General features: G+C 37.7%; 2 protein-coding genes across 3 annotated transcripts in view; one reads left to right on the top strand and one right to left on the bottom strand.

Moving 5' to 3' along the window:
- The window catches only part of SMC6 (structural maintenance of chromosomes 6), a 62,534-nt gene extending 59,601 nt beyond the window's left edge, over positions 1–2,933 (bottom strand). Inside the window, exon 1 of the mRNA XM_045844533.1 lies at positions 2,725–2,933. The gene's annotated coding sequence lies outside the window, so the exon portion shown is untranslated. The remainder of the gene's footprint in view (positions 1–2,724) is intronic.
- Positions 2,934–3,039: 106 nt separating this feature from the next.
- GEN1 (GEN1 Holliday junction 5' flap endonuclease) overlaps positions 3,040–22,094 on the top strand; it is a 31,299-nt gene continuing 12,244 nt past the window's right edge. Inside the window, exons 1-6 of one of the 2 annotated variants that reach the window (XM_045844283.1) lie at positions 3,040–3,444; positions 9,610–10,227; positions 10,871–11,057; positions 16,337–16,513; positions 17,666–17,776; positions 19,829–19,902. In XM_045844283.1, the coding sequence (XP_045700239.1) occupies positions 10,067–10,227; positions 10,871–11,057; positions 16,337–16,513; positions 17,666–17,776; positions 19,829–19,902 (710 nt within the window). In that variant the 5' untranslated portion in view covers positions 3,040–3,444; positions 9,610–10,066. The remainder of the gene's footprint in view (positions 3,445–9,609; positions 10,228–10,870; positions 11,058–16,336; positions 16,514–17,665; positions 17,777–19,828; positions 19,903–22,094) is intronic. The other variant, XM_045844284.1, reaches the window with a different exon arrangement.

Below are 22,094 nucleotides of genomic sequence, written 5' to 3'. Positions count from 1 at the left end.
ATTTATGTTTTAAAAACATCCCTGTGGCCTCAATCTAGAGGAGAGATGAAACAGAATATGGGAAAGAGTCCAGTCTCTGAAAGATAAGGGGCACTGACAAAAAAAAAAAAAAACAAAAACAAAAAAAAACCCACACACATAAAAAAGAAAAACAGCAACAGCAATATCAGAGATGACAGGAAGAGATGAAACCAAGAGCTTTAAAAGACTGGGTAATGTGGGGGAGTAGAATTAACATTACTGAACACATACTTAGCTTTTGAGAGAAATGCTTTATGTATTTCCTTTAATCCTCAACATCCTTATCAACTGTCCTTCCTTTTCAAAAGGGGGTACTGAGGCTCAAGAAGACACTTGCCTAGGCTTATATAGCTATAATTTAGTAGAGCCCAGATCCAAATCCAGATTTGTCAAAACCCAAAGTCAGCCCTGGCCGATGCGGCTCAGTGGATTGAGCACTAGCCTGCAAACCAAATAGTCACTGGTTCGATTCCTGTAGTCAGGGCACATGCCTGGGTTGTGGGTCAAGGTCTCCAGTAGGAGGTGTGTGAGAGGCAACAACACACTGAAGTTTCTCTCCCTCTATTCCTCCCTCTCCCACCCTCTAAAAGTAAATAAAATTATTTAAAAACAAAAAACCAAAGTCAAACCTCTTTAATGTCCAGCTTCTGCCTGGCATGAACAACTGAGTTTACCTAACAGTGTAATTGTTTACAGGCTGTGAAACTGGCTATTAATCTGTTCCTCTTCCTATCTTTCGTTAATGTGTACAACTACAAAAACGATTCTATTGTGATGTATCCACTCTAATGTTACTATGCTTTATAAAGTTTTACTTTGTGTTTAATTTTCACAAACAATTTTCACGCTTTTAATGCTAAATGTCATTATAAGTAGACTGAGGTTTAGCAGGGAGAGTGCATAAATAATGCAGTTGTTTGAAAACACTTGAGTTCGAAGCACTCCTGGGATACTGAGATGGAGAGGCCACAGGCAATTAAACACACTCTGTAGTAGCGTTTATTGGGGAGTGGAGTGAAGAAAGCCACAGAAATTATTTTGAATTTGGCCATCAACAAAAGTATGTTGAGTGAGAGAAGATGTGTATTTCCTTAACTAGTGAATCAAAAATGCTAACATTAATGACTACACTTGAACCTAAGTATGTTTGAATGTAGAACTGCAGCATTTAAATATGTGTTAAATATAATGCATACTATAATGGCAAGTTTTGTTATGTATTAATTCCCGAAAGTAAGCCAAGTACAGCTTTGATTAATCTTTCAACTTTGGTCTAAAAGTGATAGTCAAGATTTAGGCAGGTTTTATATAAAATTCTACATCTAAGCACTCAGGAAAATAAACCTTTGGAGAATAAAACCTGTTTTTTCTTTTTTGCTGTAACAACTTTAATATGTCAATTGTACTTACTTTTTGCCATGCTCAGTAAATGTCTTATAGTAATTATAGATAAATATACAAATATAACTGTAACTCTCTCTTTCATTCTACCCTTTCGGAATATATTTCAGAATCCTGTGAGTTAGGTATTACATTATTTTCTCCAATTACAGAAAAGGAACTGAAACTTAAAGGGTGGTACCCACTTGTCCAGGGTCACACAACACTGATTCTGTCTTATTCAAAGACGTATTTTTAAACAGTATGTCTAGTGATCACCAAACCTTTTAGTACTTACACCCACTCCAGAAAAGAAACTCAATACACATTTCAACATAAAATTAGTACTCTGTATATTCCACACAATAACAGAATGAGATAAAGTAAATATAAGCAGGTCTAACATGCTCCCTCTCAACCGAGGAGCTACCTACCTTCCGGCCATTGCAAAAGGTATTGAATATTTTAAAAGACTACACAGCAGCCTTCTAAGAGTCAGGGAGTTTGGACTTTACTTTTTCTTTTGAATATACATAAACAGAATAGCTGATCTTTAAAGCACTCTCTTTTAATCTCCTAGTCATGAAATATACTCGAGTAATAAGCGCTTGCATAACTTGTCTTCACAAATAGTTGCTCTTCCTAGGAATCATCACAAGCCCTACGGGTTCTACAGCCCTTTCTCTACCCTCGAGTCCCGTGTTCCGCAATTCTCGATTGGGATTCTGCTCCAGTTCACCGCCACAAGAAAACGGGGGAAAGAAAGGCTATCATGAACGCTCCAAACATCACAATTTAATTTCCCTAGACGATACAGTTCGCGTTTTCATGAAACTGGGATTTAACCACAAATCCAGTTTAAGTATTAGCTGCATACATCTCTTGAACAAACATACTTGAATTGCTTCTGGTGAGCTGATCATCAGATTCGTGGTGAGAGACCCATTCCCGATCACAACCTCACCCCCTTACCCCTATGCCCCTCAAGCTACTTCTCAAAGCCAAAGGGCCTTCTGGCGCCGGAAAAAGGGTCCCACAGTTAGAGCCGGGACTTGTACCGCTGGCCACCACGGCCGCCCGTAGCAGGGGCCCAGCGCAGATCCGCAAGTTTCCCGCGGCACAGGGGACCCGTACCGCCTGCAGAGAGGGCGCGAAGCTTTCCTGCGGCCAGCCCGCCCAGGCCCACGGGGACCACGCTAGACACCGCGGCAGCTCCGGTGACCCGGCGACTACCAGACACATTGGGGGATACCCCCTAAGGTGTCAGTGACAGGGGGATGGAACCGGAGCAAGGGAGAGCGAAGGCGCGCACCCTCTCCCTACCTCGGACAAGTCGAAGTCTCCCAAAGGAACCCGATCGGGGGGGCTGTCGCGGTGCAACAGGGAGCGAAGGCCACCTGGGGGGCGTCTCTGCCTCGGCTGGCCGCCGTTGGCCCGCCGGGAACCGCGCGCCTGCTGCGGGAGGAGGCAGGAGCCCGGCCGCCCCGGCGCCCACCCCGGGACGCTGCGCGCCTGCGCCCCGCCCCACCTCCCGCCGGGACTCCGCCCGCGCGTGCGCGGTCTGGAGTTTTCGCGCCACTGTAGGCTAAAGGAGGGGCCGGAAGTGCCCCTGGGCGGCGGGTGAAACTGGTTGGAGCTTGGGCTCGACCACCGCTGGACGCAGGGTGGTGTGTAGGGGGGTGCTGATTTGCCTAAGTGAAAGGGAAGATTACTCCGAGGCCCCGGCAACAGCTCTACGCATGCGTGTAGCGGACCGGCAGGGAGCCTGCGGCCGGGTCGGGGCACGGGACAGTCACTTCCCGGAAGAGGCGGGACCGTGTCTGAGAAGGCGCGGAATTTGAAGTGCTTCCAGGAGCTTTCCGGGTCACGGTACCGAGCTCCAGACGTCTCAGCTTGGGAAAGGAAAGAAGTTTTCCTTTACGTATTTTCTTCTTAGGAGAATACTAAACTCAGAAACCTGGAAGCAGCTGTATTAAAGATTCAAGCCAAACTGGTACGCGACGGAGGGACGTCTCCCAAAACCAAGGAAAAAGGGTGTTCTGGGTAAGTTCCGCGGAACCGTGGCGAGGCGGCAGCCCCCGTGTTGTCCTTCCATGGGGTCCTTTCAAATGTGCGTTGGGGACGAGCTCTGTGCTCGCGTCCCCGTCGCGTCCGCCCCTTCTCCAGAGTCACCGTCGGCGGCTCCAGGGTTATCACAGTGGGAGAGCCGCCCTGCCGCCCCGCCGCCCCGCCGGCCGCGCGTCTCCACGCCCCGCGCTGACCTCCGGGGTCCGTGGCGGCCGGGACTCGCTGTCGTCGGCCGCTACGAGCTCTGCCACCTCTGCCAAGGCCTCTGCGTCCTGAGTGCCCTGCCCTCCCCTCCCCACGAGCGCGCGCGGCGGGGCAACTCCCACGCCTGTTCCAGGCCCTCTGGGGCGAGCCTTCCCTGATCCCCGTAGGCAGACTGGGTGTTCCTCTTTTCCGGTGTTCACAGGGTTTGAAAATAACTCCCATTGTGCCAGTTACCTTAAGGCATTATATGGTTGTTTGTATACAGTCATTTTTCCCCGCGCGGGCTGGTGGGTGTAAACCCCTTCAATAAATATCGGGACCAATAAAACTTAAGTGCCTTGACTTGGCGTCCAGAGCTCTTGCCTACTACCCAGCCTTACGCCACCTGCAGCGTCTTGGCTCAGCTCTTCACGTGACATGCTGATGCAGACAAGTTGCGGGTGATCGTTCCGTTTTCGTTTCCAGACGGAAAAAGTGGCATTTGCCGCTCCCCGGGTCCACCCGCACATAAATGAATGTCAGATGTCTGGTAATGAGATTCCTTCCACCAAAGTCACCCTTTCACCTCTAAAAATAATCAAATATATATTAGATCTTAAAATGGCCCTTGCCTTGATACGGTCCGTGTGACATGGTCTAAATTAAAAACACCGCAACATCTGGTCAAGGGGTCCTTGTTGGCAAACCAAGGGAAACGTTGGGAGGTGCCTGCGTAGATGTCACTTCCTTTAGGAAGCCTTCCTTGAGCCCTAGAGTTGGTAAGGCCCCTTTTTTAAATATACTCTCCTAGTTCACTCTCTTTACTTGTGTACCTGTACTTGTCCCATTGTTATAATTGTTTTTATCTCTACTTTCATTTCCTTTACTAAGGTCCATAAATGTAGTCATTATTGTATCTCCAGCGTCTAGAAGAACTTCTGGTAAATAGTAGGCATTTAATAAATATTAATTGATAACACAATTAAGACTGGGTTATGTTATGATTCAGGGTTTCAGCTAAATTCATATGAAAATAAAACTGATGAAGTAATTTTAAAAATCTAGTCTTAATGAGTAAAATTATGTGGGAAATCCTGTTTAGAACAGTTCTGTACTGAAGTAAACGTTACATCATTTACCAGTCTTTATCTAAATGGGAATAATGTAATTTAAAGTATTTCCTGCATTATTGTTAAAATAAATTTTCTAATGTTTTTGCTTAAAACTGAAATAAAATTGCAAAACTGTTGGTTTAATAAAATTATTTTTGCATAAGTCAAACCACTGACCTCTTTCTGTGTTTTTTCAGTTTGATTCATTAGTAGAATTAGCAAGGTTCTGTGCTCTTCTCACCTCATTCAGTTTTATAATTAACCAATAAAAGCTTATTAGCTTTTAAGGAAGTTTTAGGAGCATAAATTGATTTACGGACGCCATATGGTTACATCAAAGGATTTCTTTTTGTTTTAACCTGAAGTGAGTTTTTAAGCCCTTTCTTTAAACTAGAAATTCATGTTCTTTCCACCAAACAATATCTGAAATAGAGTGATTGGTGTTTCGTTTTTTTTAGTACCAAGCTACCAAAATTGGTCATGAAATTCGAAGGATGTCAGAATCTTATAATCTTATAATTCATCTGGTTAACACCCCTCATTTTGGAGATCAGTTAATAGTCTTCCTAAGGTTGTTATCCAAGACCAAAATCCTAGGTTTCCTATCCTGAGCCCAGTGCTCTTTTTACTAAACCAAATAAATTGAAGCCACTAATAGGTGATAAAGTTATTTGTTACGGGTTATTCTGACTTTGTTGATTCATGTAAGTAATCATGTGTCACACTATTTCTTAAGAATTGTGAATGTTACAAAACTCCTTATATGTAATGTGCATTGATTGCATGATCAGACTGACATCCATAAAATTGTTACATTATGCACAGAGGCTAACCATTCTCATACCACAAAAATTTCAAATTTCACCCCATTAAAAAATAAAATGCATGGCAAAATTATACATACTTTGGGTGAGCTTTATATGTGTAATATTTTTAAATTTACTACTGAGCTGTTTTCAGGTAACCTTATCAGGCTGATCATGACCTCATGCAAGAACCATCTCTTCTATCTTTGTGATTGTACTTTAATACCTACAAACTGTGTCATGCTGTCTCTTTCTGGAACTTTACATGCTTTTCTTGCTACTTAATGTTACTTCAGAGGCTGGTGCAAAGAAAGTGACAGAGTAAAACAATAGATTATGAAAATAAACTTTGTACTAGCTGCCTTCTTAAAATATGCTACGGTTTATTTTTAAAATATGTGTATATTTCAGCCCTGGCTGGTATGGCTCAGTGGATAGAGTGTGGGCCTGTGAACCAAAGGATCGCTGTTCTATTCCCAGTCCAGGGCACATGCCTGGGTTGTGGGCCAGATCACCAGCAGGGGCCCGTGAGGGGCGACCACACGTTGATATTTCTCTCCCTCTCATTCTCCCTCCCTTTCCCTCTCACTAAAAGTAAATAAAATCTTTAAGTATATATGTTTCACATAGTTTTATATCTTCAGAACTTTTGAGGTATTCTTTTGATAATCTGCTTTTATGAATGATTTTCATAAGGAACATAAGTGGTTTTCAAGAGGAAATTAGACAACTTAGGTTACAGAGCTACTGAACATTTTAAATTACATCAAAGAGTATTCGTTCTAAATTACATTTAGAGCACATGTAATTTTACATTAATCCTCTTTTATTTCTTTTTTTGCATTTTGTAAGTGGCTATGAGGTAGTACCATATTTGGAGAAATAAATTAACTTGTGGCAGAGGTTATGTCACCTTAAAGGAAATTCATTATCCATTGCCAGAGAGATGTTGTTTTTAATGTTTTAGGTTATTGAACAGTAACACGCTGGCTTCCAGGGGACAACAATTATGTGGGATGGAGGGCAGCAAAAAGTAGAAGCAGGGGCCGGTTGGCAGCCTATTCTAGTTATATACAGGCAGCACCAGGGCAGTGTCATTAGAAATAGGGATTTAGTATAGAGTTTGGAGGTAGAGAACTAAAAATGGTTAGGTTTTTGGCCTAAGCACATGGGTATTTTGGGAAAGACTAGGGGTAGAACAGCTTTGAAGAGGTATTGGAATCAAGAGTTAGATGCATATTATGCATTCATGTGAAGAAAAAGTAGGGATTGAATGTTCTAGTTCAGAGCTGAGGGGAGTTATGAGATGATGTGGGATAAGTTTTATTACAGAGGGAGAGTGAAGAAAAGTTCTTCATTGTAGAGTCTTCAAAGGGGACTCGTCCACTGAATTTTTTACAAAATGATCTTAATGTGCTTGAAATATTAGAGAACTATAATTTGTAATAATTTCACACCCTCTTGTGAAAGAGAGGACATTATTAAGATTCTTTCTGTAAGTCTTTCTTCTCACTTTCCAATTCCCATGTTTACCCTGTCCTTTAAATATTGTTGCTTGGCATAGTTCCAGTCCATTATTTTTTGTTAAAAGTTGTGAAGGCTATAAAAATTCTTGTAGTAATTCATGAAGACCTAGTAGAAATTCATTAATGGCAAGTTACTAAGAGAAAAAAGTATTCATTTGGGGCATGTCATAGAGAAAGATTAGCTTCTGTAAAAATGTCCTCTTGATTCCCATCATTTAGAGAAAAAAATGGGGTTAAGTACTTCACGATAGCAGCAATTCTTCCATGCTTATGAAGAAACAGCAGAGCATTACTGCTTTACAGGAGTGTGCTTGGGGAGCACAAAAGAGACTGAGCTTTCTCAAATCCATTTAGGTAGATATATAGGTACTGTAGGTTAAGATACCAAAGTGTTTTTGAAAGACTTGGAAATAGATTTAAAAATATGGTGACCAGAAGGATTAGCAATGAAAGACATTTTTCTAGCACTGCCACTTAACAAAAGAAAAATGGAAAACGCTTTAGCTCTGAGTTAATAACTCAAATTTTACTTCCTGAGAACTAACATAATTCTGTTACAGCCTTTTTTTCCTGTTGCCTATGTTATTTATACCAGTTGCTTTTAAGTAGACATTGTTACAGCATTGTAGTCTTTTGTTCATATTATAATAGAAGAATGAAATAGATGTCCTGGGTACACATCACTGATATCTGTTCAATTACCCATGCTAGGTCTGTAACATAACCACGGATGCTCATTCTTTAAACCAGGTATATTTCTGATGAAAGAAACTAAAGTAATATGAAGAATCAAGTTTTAAGTGTAATGATAATGTTGTATTAAAGATATTATTTGTGGGCCTAGTTAAAAGCACTGGTTAAAAAGCATTCTTTATCTTGCTTAAGGGATTTAGTCTGTTGAAATCTTAATATATTATGAATCCATTCTAGGCTTCTTTTTTTCCAGGTATGGCTGCCCTAGGGAATAATATATTCCATTGAAATTTTTACAAAATGATCTTAATGTGCTATATTAGAGAACTATAATTTGTAAAATAAGTCTACCTCAGCTTCTTTCTAATTTTTTTCCCCCACAACCCTCAGAAGGAATGCAATCTACATCACAGTCCTATATGTAAATGTGTGTTTGTATGCGCCATCATAAACAGCACTGCACTACGGTACAATCTTCATTTATTGCTATATGTTTACATATGTGTAGTCAGCTTGTGTAATCAAGCGTTAGAGAGATGATAGGAAGGAGTGAACTTGAGAACTAGAAGGGCCAGAGAAAAGATATGCACTAAGACCATGTGACTCATTCCTAGGCATTCTGAAGGAGACCAGAAAGTGTGGATCTCTCCTTATACTATACAGAAGTCATCTTTGATGTTCAGGTACTCATGAATTTGCAGTACATTGCTTTTTATTTGACCTATCAACTATATCCATATTTGCTCACTTAATATTTAGGGAAGGAGTAAACCATCTAAAGATTTCTAGTTTATTTTCCCAATACATTACAGATAGGGCCACATTTTTGTAAACTTTTTTTTTAACCCTCACCCAAGTATATGTTTATTGATTTGAGACAGAGAGGAAGGGGGAGAGAAAAACATCCATCGGTTGCCTCCCATAGGTGCCCCAACCTGGGATCCAACTCACAACCTAGGTATGTGTTCTGACTGGGAATCAAACCCGCAACCTTTTTGGTGTACATGATGACGCTCCCTCCAACTGAATCACTGGGCTGGGGCTAAACTTTTTTAGTTTGAAAAGTAACACATGCATATGGTTATTTAAAACAAAAAACACAAAGGAATGTACTTTGAAGAGTAATTCTTCTCATTCTTTATATTTTTGGAATGAAGTAAGGTGATAACAGGATGATAACCTGGATTGTATTTGTATAGTTAGACTGACTCTGCAAATGCTGCAGAGTCAGATAATATTTTTATCAAATAATAACATAGGAAAAAACATATAGAAGTGTTTAATAAGGAGAAATTGACCTGTAGAAAACCCCAAAGAGGCTACAATAGCAGTTTAAACCAATTTTGATTTTCAGATGTTACATACATAGGAAATAGTTTCACGTGAGTTTTCTTTGAATAGTGGAACCATTGGTAGTTTTAACAAAATTTTTTTCTTTTAAAAGATTTTTTCCCCACAATGAACATGTGGGACCTTGTGAATAAGCCAGTCAATGCTCTTTTTAAAAAGATAATTCTATATTCTTCCAACTCTGCATTTTCTGTCTTCATCAAAGTTTTCCTTCATTAACCTATTGTTTTTCTTTTGATTTGTTTGCTTGTTTGTGTGTGTCCTTACCTTTGTTTTTTCTGTTATTCCTGATCATGATAGAAGCTGTTCCTGTTCCTTCTATAGGTATGGAAATCAAGGAGTGGAGAAGGTAAATGTGATTTATAGCATCCATGTTTTTCTAGCCATCCTGCATTTATTAGCTGGAACAAAGCCAATTACTACCTTTTTTGTAATTTTTCTTTTATTTGTTAAATGTCATTCAATATTCAGGTAACCATGTGAAAAAATGTATTCTCAGTCACTGCTAAAGAGGATGTAGAAAACAAGAGGAAAGAGCCTACAACCATACCACCCTGAATGCTTCTGATCTTGTCTGAAAAGAGGAAAGAACGAAGAAGAACAAGAGACCATTGACATTTGAGTTACATTAAATTTAAAGATAACTATTTTTCAGTACTGTAGAGAAATGCTTATTTGATGACACACAAATTGCTTTTCATTTGTTAGTTGCATCCACGTTTTGTAGCCAGTATGTCATTTACCACCATTTTTAATGTTTTAGCCATTCTCGGTTCATTCCAAAAAGCTGACTAATGAAAGAATAAGGAGAATCCTCTTTATGAATTATTCTTGACCAGCTTGTAATATATGTTTTAATTCCTGTTCTGAGCTTCTGTGCCCTTTGCAAATTTTTGAAAAGTGTGTCAAGTAACTGCACATAACGAGAATGGGAGTGAATGACTTGTGGCAAATTTTGGAGCCTGTTAAGCAACATATTCACTTGAATAGTCTTAGTGGGAAAAGCATTGCAGTTGATCTGAGCCTCTGGGTATGTGAAGCACAGACAGTCAAAAAAATGATTGGAGCCGTCTCGAAGCCCCACCTCAGGTATAGTAAAAGTTCTTAGAATATAGATGTCTGATTGCACAAGCATTTGATGTCTTGGTTTGGAGATTTTAAAATAGATTAATGTGTCTAGATCTGTCGTCTCTATATTGATGACTCACAAATTTGTACCTCAAACCTTCTGAGCTCCAGACTAACATACCTAGCTGCCTATTTAACATATCCACTTGGATGTTTTGGAGACTGAAATTTGGTAGCCGTTCTCTCTCTGTTTTACCTCTCCCCATGTCCAGTCTGTCAGAAAGTCTTGCCAGTTCTCCTTCCAAAATATGCTTTTGTGTTTGTTCATAAACTTCTCTCGATGTGCAAAGGTACCACCTCTGTGTATGCCAATACCATCTCTTACCTGTACTCCTGAAATGACAACTGGCTTCCCTCCTTCAGCTCTTAGCCTCCTCCCCCTCCTCCAAACTGTTTTCCACATAGTACATAAAAAAAACATAAATCTCCCTTGCTTAAAAACATTCAGTAGTTTCTCAATCCAGTGAAAATAAAATCGTATGACTAAAATACTGCATGTAACCTTTTAGGTACTGGTCTAATATTCTTGCCATTAATGTCATACAGCTATGCTGACTTTTGCTATCAATATATGATTAATATGTTACTAATTTTTATATTTCAGGAACTTATTTTTTCGTATCTCACATTTAACACTAATGGATGTAAAGTTGGTATTTGTTATGGAAGGGGAGCCCCCAAAACTGAAAACTGATGTCATGAACAAGAGGAATCAGATTCGATATGGGCATTCTGGAAAAACATGGTCTCAGAAAACAGGGAGATCGCATTTTAAATCAGTGTTAAGAGAGGTGAGCATTTGGACCTGATTTAATAATTCTGATTTGAATTGGAGAGAACATTTTAACTTTAGTAAAGATTATTATATAATTCTCTTTAATACCCACTAGCCTTATTGTATACAGAAGGCCAGTATGGATGGGGAAGAGTTTATATTTTGAAGTGAAACTGACCCAATTTCAAGTCCATGGTTCTGGCATCTTGAAACTCCAAGGTGTTCTGCAAGATTTTTAATTTATATCTGCCTCATTTCCTATTTTATGCAATGAGCATAATAATACTTTGTAGGGATGCAGTGAGAATTGGAAAAGATGTCTAAATGATATCAAAAGCAACTAATACATAGTGGGGACTTGATATAGGTTACCTTTTATGACATCTTTCCCATTTAAATAATTCCCAGAACAAAGATCTCGATAACTCATACCTCACTCATCCATGACTGATGATTGTTCATATGCTGAATACACATTTGGCTTTCCTTGGGGCTTTGTAATTTTTAAAAGTATTGATTGTTATATTTTAATATATTTATATATTACATATAAAATGTTTTATATTTTTATAAGTTAAGAAATTATCCATGAAATAAAAATGTTAAAACAATAGGAAGCTTCTATTATTTTGTTGCTTTTCAAATTATGTATTTCTAAAACTTGCCACAATAATGGTGTTATAATTTTTATCTTGGGTTTTCCTTTTTAAAAAAATATATTTCATTATGCTATTACAGTTGTCCCATTTTCCCCCTTTATTCTCCTCCACCCTGCATATCCGCTCCCACCTGAATTCCCCCCCTTTAGTTCATGTCCATGGGCCGTGTATATAAGTTCTTGGCTTCTACATTTCCTATACTGTTCTTAACCTCTCCCTGTCTATCTTCTACCTACCATTTATGCCACTTATTCTCTGTGCTTTTTCCCCCTCTCTCCCCACCCCCTCTCTCACTGATAACCCTCCATGTGATCTCCATTTCTGTGATTCTGTTTCTGTTTTAGTTGTTTGCTTAGTTTGTTTTTGTTTTTGTTTTAAGTTTGGCTGTTAATAACTGAGTTTCTTGTCATTTCACTGTTCATACTTTTTATCTTCTTTTTCTTAGATAAGTCCCTTTTCATATGTTAAGGGCTTGGTGTATATTAATACATTTCATATATTAAGGACTTGGTGATGATGATGATGTCCTTTAATTTGACCTTATCTGGGAAGCACTTTACCTGCCCTTCCATTCTTAATGATATCTTTGCTGGATAGAGTCATCTTGGATGACTCTATTTTTTTCCAGCCCCTTCTTGCTTGCAAGGTTTCTTTTGAGAAATCAGCTGATAGTCTTATAGGAACTCCTTTGTAAGTAACTGTCTCCTTTTCTCTTGATGCTTTTAAGATTCTATTCTTATCTTTAATCATAGCTAATGTAATTATGACGTGCCTTGGTGTGTTTCTCATTGGGTCCAACTTCTTTGGGACTCTCTGAGCTTCCTGGATTTCCTGGAAGTCTATTTTCTTTGCCAGATTGGGGAAGTTCTCCTTCATTATTTTTTCAAATAAGTTTTCAATTTCTTGCTCTTCCTCTTCTCCTTATGGTACACCTATGATTTGTATGTTGGAATGTTTAAAGATGTCCTACAGGTTCCTAGGCCTCTACTCATTGTTTTGAATTCTTGTTTCTTCATTCTGTTCTGGTTGAATATTTCTTCTTTATGATCCACACTGTTGATTTAAGTCCAGGTTTCCTTCTAGTCACTGTTGGTTCCCTGTATATTTTCCTTTATTTCACTTAACATAACCTCCATTTTTTCCTCTAATTTGTGACCATATTCAAACAATTCTGTGAGCATCCTGATTACCAGTGTTTTGAACTGTGCATTTGATAGGTTGGCTATCTCTTCGTTGCTTAGTTTTGTTTGTCTGGAGCTTTGATTTGTTCTTTCATTTGGACCTTTTTTTTTTTTTTGTCTTGGCACGTCTGTTATGTATAAGGGGCAGAGCCTTAGGTGTTCACCAGGGCGGGGCAACCACGTCACTGCATTGTGGCACTGTATGTGGAGGAGGGGTCCAAGAGGGTACAATGCCACTTGCTCTGCTCTCTGCTGGTTTTCAGTCACTTCCCCCACTACCCACAATCAAATTGGGCCCTTCTGGTGCTGATTCCTGGGTGGGTGGCTTGTGTATGTTCTAGGACCCTGTGGGTCTCTCCCCTGAACTCTGTTGTGAGTCTGGGAGTTTCTCCCGCTGCTGTTTCAACCCCCGCAGGTGTTTTCAATCAGAAATTTGAGGCTTTATTTCCCCGCGCTGGAACCCTGGGTTATGGGTCTGTCTTGCTCCCCATTTGTTCCTCCTGGTTTATCTGCATTTGAATGTGGGACTGCCCAATCCACAATCCACCACCTCTGCAGGTCCTCCAGCCACCACCTTGCCGCAAGTCCTCTCTGCCCGGCTGCCCGTCTCCACCCCTCTTACCAGTCTGGATAGATGTTTCTTATTTAATTCCTTGGTTGTCGGATTTCTATACAGTTCAATTTTCTGTCAGTTCTGGTTTTTTGTTTTTAAATTTGTTGTTGTCCTTCTTTTGGTTGTACGAGGAGGCACAGTGTGTCTACCTACACATCCTTGGCCGGAGGTCTGGATTTTTCAATTAATGGATCATATCCATACTTTCCTGTTGCCACATTCTGTTGTAACCATTTGTGCAACATGTGAGGGCTATGAAATCATTCCCCAGGATTGTATATATTACTTATTTTTCAGCTCTTCTATTATATGTGAAATTATGATGAACACTTTTTGTGTGTCTAGCTTTTTCTAGTGATTTTGGATTTTAAAATAAAATTGGGATAGATAGACCAAAGTTTAGGAATGATTTTGTAGCTCTTGCCAATTACTTTTCACCAATATAGATAGGAGATAAGCAATTTCAGTGTACCTACAAGAACATTGAATGATAAGAGGTTTATCTTTGTATTATTAGTATTCACAATTGAAAATATTTCTTTGTTTATATAATACATATAAAACATAAGTACATAATGAGTATGTACTGGTCTTTTAATGGTGAGGTTAAACACTTAACCTAGTTTTAGTCCCTCAGTGGATAATGGCCATCATGTCTTTGCCCCAGTTATCTCCTGAAAAAGGTTTTAATTTTTTTTGTTCAAGTTCTTTAAGTATTAAGGATATAAACTTTTTATCATATTTGCTTTTAATTCATATCCCTGTTTTAAATTGTGGTTAAAAAATTTATTTCTTTTTAAAAGTCATTTAATAAATTAATCATTTCTTCGGTATTTATTCTCAGGTGATTTTAAAAAAATGGTTTTCAATCAGTGTCTATTCCACCTTAACAACTCATGATAGTTGAAGAGAATATCTGTACTGGATTCTCATTATTTTTTATATAATATAAGTTACTGGAAATAACCGTGGTCCACCTACTTAGAGCATTAAATACCCAGTATAAAGCAAAAAGATGTCCATCTCTCTTTGAGAAAATTGCCTCATTCCTATTTATTGAGGTAATTGGGATATTCCTGGCATTTTGTTCAGTGTTACTTGTCCATTATTCATTTTCATATTTCTGTACCCTCAGTTACTAGGCCGTATTTCCTCCTAATTCACTGCCAACTTTTATGTATAAGCATAAAAAGTGCTATCGAGAGTCTTCTTCCAATAACACGTCTACCCTACGTGACAGAGACTTTGGGGTATGGAAATTTACAACCAGCATCATCACAAATTCTATGCTGGTTTTTGAAGAGAGTTGGAATGACAAATGGCACAGGAATCTGAAATAACTTTCAAACTCTTTGTTTATTACAAAGGATCTGTCTATAGGAAGGTCAAAGCAACCATAATGTTGCAATAAAATAGTACCTGTAACAGAACTGCTTCCTGAAAATTAACCTTTTTGTCTGACATGGTCCTTTGTCTTTTTGAACCTTGGCCACAGTGGGCAATATCCGGCAGAAGATTTTCTTATGTAACACAGCATTCAAATAATTGGTCCGTTAAAGCAAAAAAGATGATATTTATTCTGTCAGTCTCTGTAAACTAGTGGCCTTGTTTCTTCACCATACCCAGTATTCCCCACTAGTAGAATCTGAGAATTATACATGACAAGAAAGAATACACTAGGCTGTAAGACTACATACACTATCCACTGCTCTGTTGGGTTAAAGTCATAATCCAAAGAAAACTCAGGTTATTTACGCATCAGCTAATTAATAGGAACATCCTGCATAGACACGTGACTTCCTAGGAACATGCCAACAACTGACCCCTGTGGTTTTCCACAATCTGAGAGTTTCATTATCCAGAAGGGATGATGTGAGGGAAAGAAGAGAACTTTAAGGCCTCGAGACAAAATTGTATGATAGCATCTTTTTTGGAAGACTTCATATTAGGTTGGCCGTCATATGAGAAGAATTTTTGTAGTTTTACAGATGTAAATCTTAATGAGATTATTAAATCAATCAAAGATATTTCTAGAGTCCTAAGATACCATTGAGCAAAACAATGAACATTGAATATTCATTATTCATTACTTTTTTGTGGTAATTTTTAAATTAATTTTCAAAATCAAGTATGGGTTACTTCTTAATCAACATTAAGAATGTTTAACTTTTTATAACAATTTTAAAACAACACAAAAGTAGTCTGTCATTGATTATAGTTACTTAGCTCTTAGCCAATCTTATTTCGTCTATTCCCCTCATCCCCTGTTTCCACATTTTCTTGAAGCAGATCTCAGATATAATATTGTTTCCTTCAGTATTTCAGTACCTTTGTCTAAAAGATAAGGAGTCTTAAAAAATAAATAAAAACATAACCACGATACATTTTTTGTTATCACACAAAAGTTCAGCAATCATTCTTTACTGCCATACAGTATTCAGTGTTCAGATTTCCAATGGTTTCTTAATATTTATAATATAGAAAAGTAAATTAAACACTGAAAAAAATTAACAGTAAAAATGTCCTTGGACCCCTGGCTGGGTAGCTCAGTTGGCTGGAGCATTCACCCATGCACCAGAAGTTTGCAGCTTTGATCCTGAGTTGGAATTATGGGTCTAGCGCAAAAGGGAGGCAACCAGTCCATCTTTCTCACATTGATGTCTCTCTCTCTCTCTCTCTCTCTCTCTCTCTCCCCCTCTCCCCCCCTCTCCCCACCTCCCCCCACCTCGCTCTCCCCCTTCCTCTTCCTCTTCCTCTTAAATCAAGCATATCCTCAAGTGAGGATTTGATTTATAAAAATAAAAATGTTCTTAGATTTCTTGCATCTGCTCTTTCTTTTCAGTGTCTGGAACTGCTGGAATGCTTAGGCATCCCCTGGGTCCAGGCTGCGGGGGAGGCTGAAGCCATGTGCGCCTACCTCAATGCCCACGGTCACGTGGACGGCTGCCTCACCAATGACGGGGATGCTTTCCTTTACGGGGCTCAGACTGTTTACAAGAATTTCACCATGAACACTAAGGTGTTTTTCTTTCTCTGTCAGCTTTTGTTTAAAAAACTAATCTTAAACGGGATTATTAAATGATCGAATAAAACAATTCCTGTAAAGTGTTTATCATAGTGCCTGGCACAGAGCGATGGCCAAGTAATATGCTTGCTGTTACCACTGTCACATGGCTTGTTCTCTTCGAAATGTGGGTCTCTCTCCTAAGGGCTGGAGGTGTGTCACATACTGTAACTGTAAATCGGTCTTAACAACATATTATAAACTTGTATATGGAATTTATTACTTTGACCTACAAGTTCAACTTTTAGTAATTTATCCTCAGAAACACCTCCAAATATGCTAGGAGAGATATACAAGGATGTTCTTTGCATCATTGTCAATAGCGACAAAAATGTGACAACCCAAATGCCCATTGATAGGAAACGGTAAGTACTGCCATGGCTCTCAGTTAGAGAGGTACTACCAGGGGACATTTTGGTTGTAACTCTACGAGGTGGGCAAGGGAGACTATAGGCATTTGGTGGATTGGAGCCGGGAAAGCTAATCCTCCTGCCAGACAATCCTGTTCTCTCTGAAACTGCTCATGGGGTGCCCACTGAGAAACGCTGCCTCAGAGTGCGTGTGATGTCAGCGTGAGCAGTTACTAAAATGGCATGTGTTGTTCATATTGAAGATACCCAGATATGTTAGTGGGCAACAATGTTGCCAAATAGATCTTTTATATAACCCTGTTTTTACTTAAAATATTGTTGATAATGAATATTTGTATATGTGTGGTAAAGAACAGGTTTTTTGGAAGAATATGTACCACATTGTTAATAATGTTAACTTGAGATGATGCAATTACAGGGAATATTTACTTTCAGTAATATATATTTAACAGGGTTTAATTTTGTAAGATGAAAACCTACTTTTATATACATCAAAAAGCAATAAAGAGGGAGAAATGAATACTATAATTTTTAAGCCATTTTGAAACTATGACTTTATTTCCAGATGTTGAAGTATTAGATTCTATGAAGATTCTGGTGATCAGGATAATTTCCCTATTTAAATGTTTAAGAATAAATGAACATTTAGAGGCAACTTTGACACATTTATTTTTTGCAGTGCTGTTTAATGCATAAATATTTACTCTTTGGAGATTAAACCTGTACTTGCTTCTAGGACCCTCATGTTGACTGTTACACAATGTCATCCATCAAGAGTCAGATAGGTTTGGATAGAGATGCTCTGGTTGGACTAGCGATATTACTTGGCTGTGATTATCTTCCAAAGGTACACTGAAATTGTATTTACTTACTATTCATAGCGTGGGGTTTTTTTGGTACCTTATAATCTGCATAATTATGAATATAATATGGTTATATGATTAAGAATCTAATTTATAATTTTAGGCATTATAAATTATTCAGTAACAAAAATAATCAGCATTTCAAGTGGCATTAAAAAACTGGCCCATTGCGGCACTGAATGTTGTAAACGAGAGTAGAATAATACCTATTATCACAGCTTGAATCTCAGTAAGCCATTGCTCTAGAATCACATTCAAGTCCAGCTACCCTTTTAAAGAAATAAAGGAATTACTCTTTTCTTGAACCATGCCAGTGTCAGTTTCTACCACTGTTTCATCTCGTTTTTTTTGGTTTTCATTCTTTAGCTTTCCAGCTTGTGCACATGCTCAGTGTTATTACTGTTGCTAGGCTACATGATTATTGGGGTAAGCCACTCACCCTTCCATGCATCTGAGCCTTACCTTCAGTTTTGTTCACGAAAATCTTTCATTTGTATCTTAAGGTGCACAACGTATACTCTGTAACAAATAGGTATAACAGGTGAGTGATGAATTATGAACTACAAGAATAACTCCATTCTTATATACTCTATTTAAAAATACAAAATGACTTGTATTGTAGCTCTTGTTATTTAGTCCCATTATTATGTCCCTACTGATCATCCCTGTTTTCTAACTGAATCCCTCATTATGCTATGCTGTATACTCTATTCCCAAGAAGGAGGACATGCAATTTTTTTTTTAACTAAAGCCTAGGAGAGAGGAAAAATAGCAGGGAAGTCAAATTATTAACCCTAATTTCTCATTTATGTCATTGGTGACCAGATAGAGAAGTCAACATTTTTTTAAGCTAGTAAGTAAAGGAAGCAGAAGAAAAGCAACTTATAAATAATATAAAAATTATTGTATTATAATTGTAATTCTGAAATAGAAATTTGCTATTTTCTTTATGTAATTATATCTTAAATACTAGAAGCAGCCCAATGTTAACTGTAAAAAAAAAATGCAAACTCATAGAAACCAACTTTAGCTCTGGTGGTGTTACATTATACATTAATTAGCCTTAGCTATTTTGAACATTTGTATCCTTTGTAACCAAAAATGCCATCTATTTATTACTGTTCTACTTAAGGATTTTAAGGCTATGTACTAACATGATTTGTCTTCAAAAAAATTAAAAGGTAGCTAAATACTAATAAAAGAAGGGTGGTATCCAAAATATTTAGCAACTGGTATGCCAAAGATACAGGCTTATGGTCGCCCTCTGCTGTGCCATGTGCTGTTATTTTAGTAGCAGGATCCTGCTGGGCTGGGAAGGGGATTCAGTTTGGAGGAGAGACCCTTTGCCAGCAGGCACTCAGTATGCTAGGGAACACTTTTAAACTGGAAGGCCTATCCAAGTGCACATTGGCTCTATAGCAGCCCTGCTATACTCATCATACTCATCATACTCATCATGTGAAGACATACACATCAACTTTGATAGGGACTGGAAGACTTAAACCAGAAGTTGTCATGTGAATATACATTTATTGGGTTGGAGCTTGTTCTAATTCTCTTAAGTTATTAATGTTAAGGGTTAACTTGGAACTTTCCTTTGTTCTCTTTTGACATCTGGGTCTTTAAATATTAAATGTTCATATTAAATGAACATGCTTTTTCCTGATTATCAATATAACAAAGTTAGATCAAATTAAAATATTATCCAAGTACTTAACAAAGGAAGTGAATGCCCTCTAAAATTCTGTTCCTCCTTGCCCTAAAATAAACACTGTCAGTGGTTTGGTGTATAAACCCTCTGATTTCTTCTTTGCATAGATTAACAATATAATTGTTATGTAATTTACAAATCTAGATCACAACACAGGATATTCCGTGGTTTTTGTCTCACACACAGCGATGTATCTTGCACATCTTTTCCTGTCATTAGATAGTTACCTCGTTCTTTCAGCTACACATTCTGTTGAATGGACTTATTGCACTTTATTCATTTCCTAATGATTAACATTTGAATTTCTTTTCTCACTTTCTGAAAGGGGATCCCTGGCATTGGAAAAGAGCAAGCATTAAAACTTATACAGATTTTGAAAGGGCAGAGTTTACTTCAGAGGTAACTAAAAATTATGTTTTCTTGTGACATTAGGCTTTTATTCTTTTTTAAAACATTTTTTAAAAGATTTTATTTATTTATTTATTTATTTATTTTCGAGAGTAGGAGGGAAGGAGAAAGAGGGAGAGAAACATCAGTGTGTGGTTGTCTCTTGCACACCCCCGATGGGGACCTGGCCTGCAACCCAGGCATGTGCCCTGACTGGGAATGTAATTGGCTACTCTTTGGTTCACAGGCCGGCACTCAATCCACTGAGCCACACCAGCCAGGGCAGGCTTTTCTTCTTATTGAATTTAATAGTGAATATTACAAGAAAATACCATGCTTTTCAAAAAAAGGGTTTAGTGTTTTTAAACTGATTTATATTTTTATTTGAAATTATTTATTTTTATTTATTCTGAAGTTTTCAAAGAAAAGATGACAGTATATATTCTAAGCCATACTATATTTTTTCAATATTATTTATAACACAAGTAGTAAAATGTCAGATGCGTTTATTTATGGGCATTGGCATTTGCCACTGGCTATTTTAGACTATTTGACCACCAAGTAAAGATAATATGATATTAAAGTAATTTTATATGTACAATTATTTTTATTATAAAATACTTCATATTGAATATATTTTTATGAATGAAGTGCTTGACATGTTACATATATGTAATAGGTAGCACTGCACTTGATCAAAATTTTTATTGATCTGCCCTTCTATAACCATACATTTAGTAATACATGAATTCAGATTAATTTAGACTGTACTATTTAACAATTCAAGACAAATATGGAATATATTGAAATTTACAAAGTGTGGTGTTTACTTTTGAAAGCATGTGAATTATATTTACTTAATAAAGCAGTGATTATGAAAGTTAATATTAATGATGATAGAATATCGTACCTAAGGGAAAAAACGAGGACACTGAAGACTTAAAGCAGTCTTGGCCTGTACTTAGGTTTGAGTGCATGAAAGGAAACATTAGTTGTGGAAATCAAGAAGGAATGACCATGGAAACAATTTCAAATCACTGTGCTCTTTCCTATAATACTTTTCTTTCAGCTGTAAAGCTATTGATAGAGCTAAAACTTCGATAAATTCACTATTGCTATCAGTGGTTACTGTGCCAAAGCAGGAAAAAAGGGTGTACTTTGGCATGGAGGTGAGTTCAGAAATTATTTGGAATTGTGAAAAATAATAAAAGAAGGAAAACAAGCAAATATGGTCCTTGGCTACCTACAAATCAATCTTATTAAAACAGTTTCAGCAATTTTGTAATTTTGGCAACATTTTATTAAATGTTGGTCTCAACATTTGAAATTATATTTCTTGTTATAATTACGTTGTTTTAATATTGATTAACTTAGACGACTTTCCCCCTTTTATTCACTTTTGAAGCTCCATTATTTATCTAACATCTGGCAGCAATAAATGCTAATTGTTAGCAAGCTTGTACTTGGTCTTGGTAGTATATGAGTTACAAATTCCAAAAGCTAAATACTAACTCTCAGTGCCAGTTACCACACAGTAAACTGAAGAGATAATTTAGTTTTTCATTAAACTTTAACTTCTGTAAGTAGAGGAACAATTCAGAACTTATATTTTATGATAATGTTTAACTGTCCTCTTGGTAGTTTTATGTTGACTTGGAACTTTGGCCAAAAATTAACTTTTATTTAGTAGACATTTTAGCAGTGATATACATTTTCTTAACATCTTTCATTAAATAGGTAATATTCTTGCTGTTTACATTAGAGATGAAGAAAATGACAATTTCAAATGATCTGGATTTTTAAACAGTTACCCAGAAGCTTAATCTTTTATTTAGTTTTATCCTTTGCCCTTCACTCTTATTTTGATACACAGAAGTGTTCATGTACGTGATTCTGTTTGTTTTTTACTCTGGCACTTAGAAAAGATATAAAAAATAGATGTATACGAATCATTCTCCCTACATGTATGCCTAAGTGAAGATTGTTTTTTAAAAAAGGCTCAATGAATATATGAGCGCACACACATACTCTCCCACCTTCTCCCTCGCCCTCTCTCTGACATTCTCTCTTCCCCTGTTGCAATTCTTCTGTCCTTGGGACACATTTAAAGTTGAGGTACACAGATTAAGGACTTTCTCCGGCTAGGTGAGCAACTTTATCTACCACAAAAGGGAAAATAAGTTGTCAGGTGGGAAGGGAACAGA

The sequence above is a fragment of the Phyllostomus hastatus genome, unplaced genomic scaffold (genome assembly GCF_019186645.2).
Source record: "Phyllostomus hastatus isolate PE091 unplaced genomic scaffold, TTU_PhHast_1.1 phas_contig_402, whole genome shotgun sequence".
Taxonomy (NCBI): Eukaryota; Metazoa; Chordata; class Mammalia; order Chiroptera; family Phyllostomidae; genus Phyllostomus; species Phyllostomus hastatus.
The sequence above is the reverse complement of the archived record's forward strand: the minus strand, read 5'-3'. Positions and strand labels throughout refer to the sequence as shown.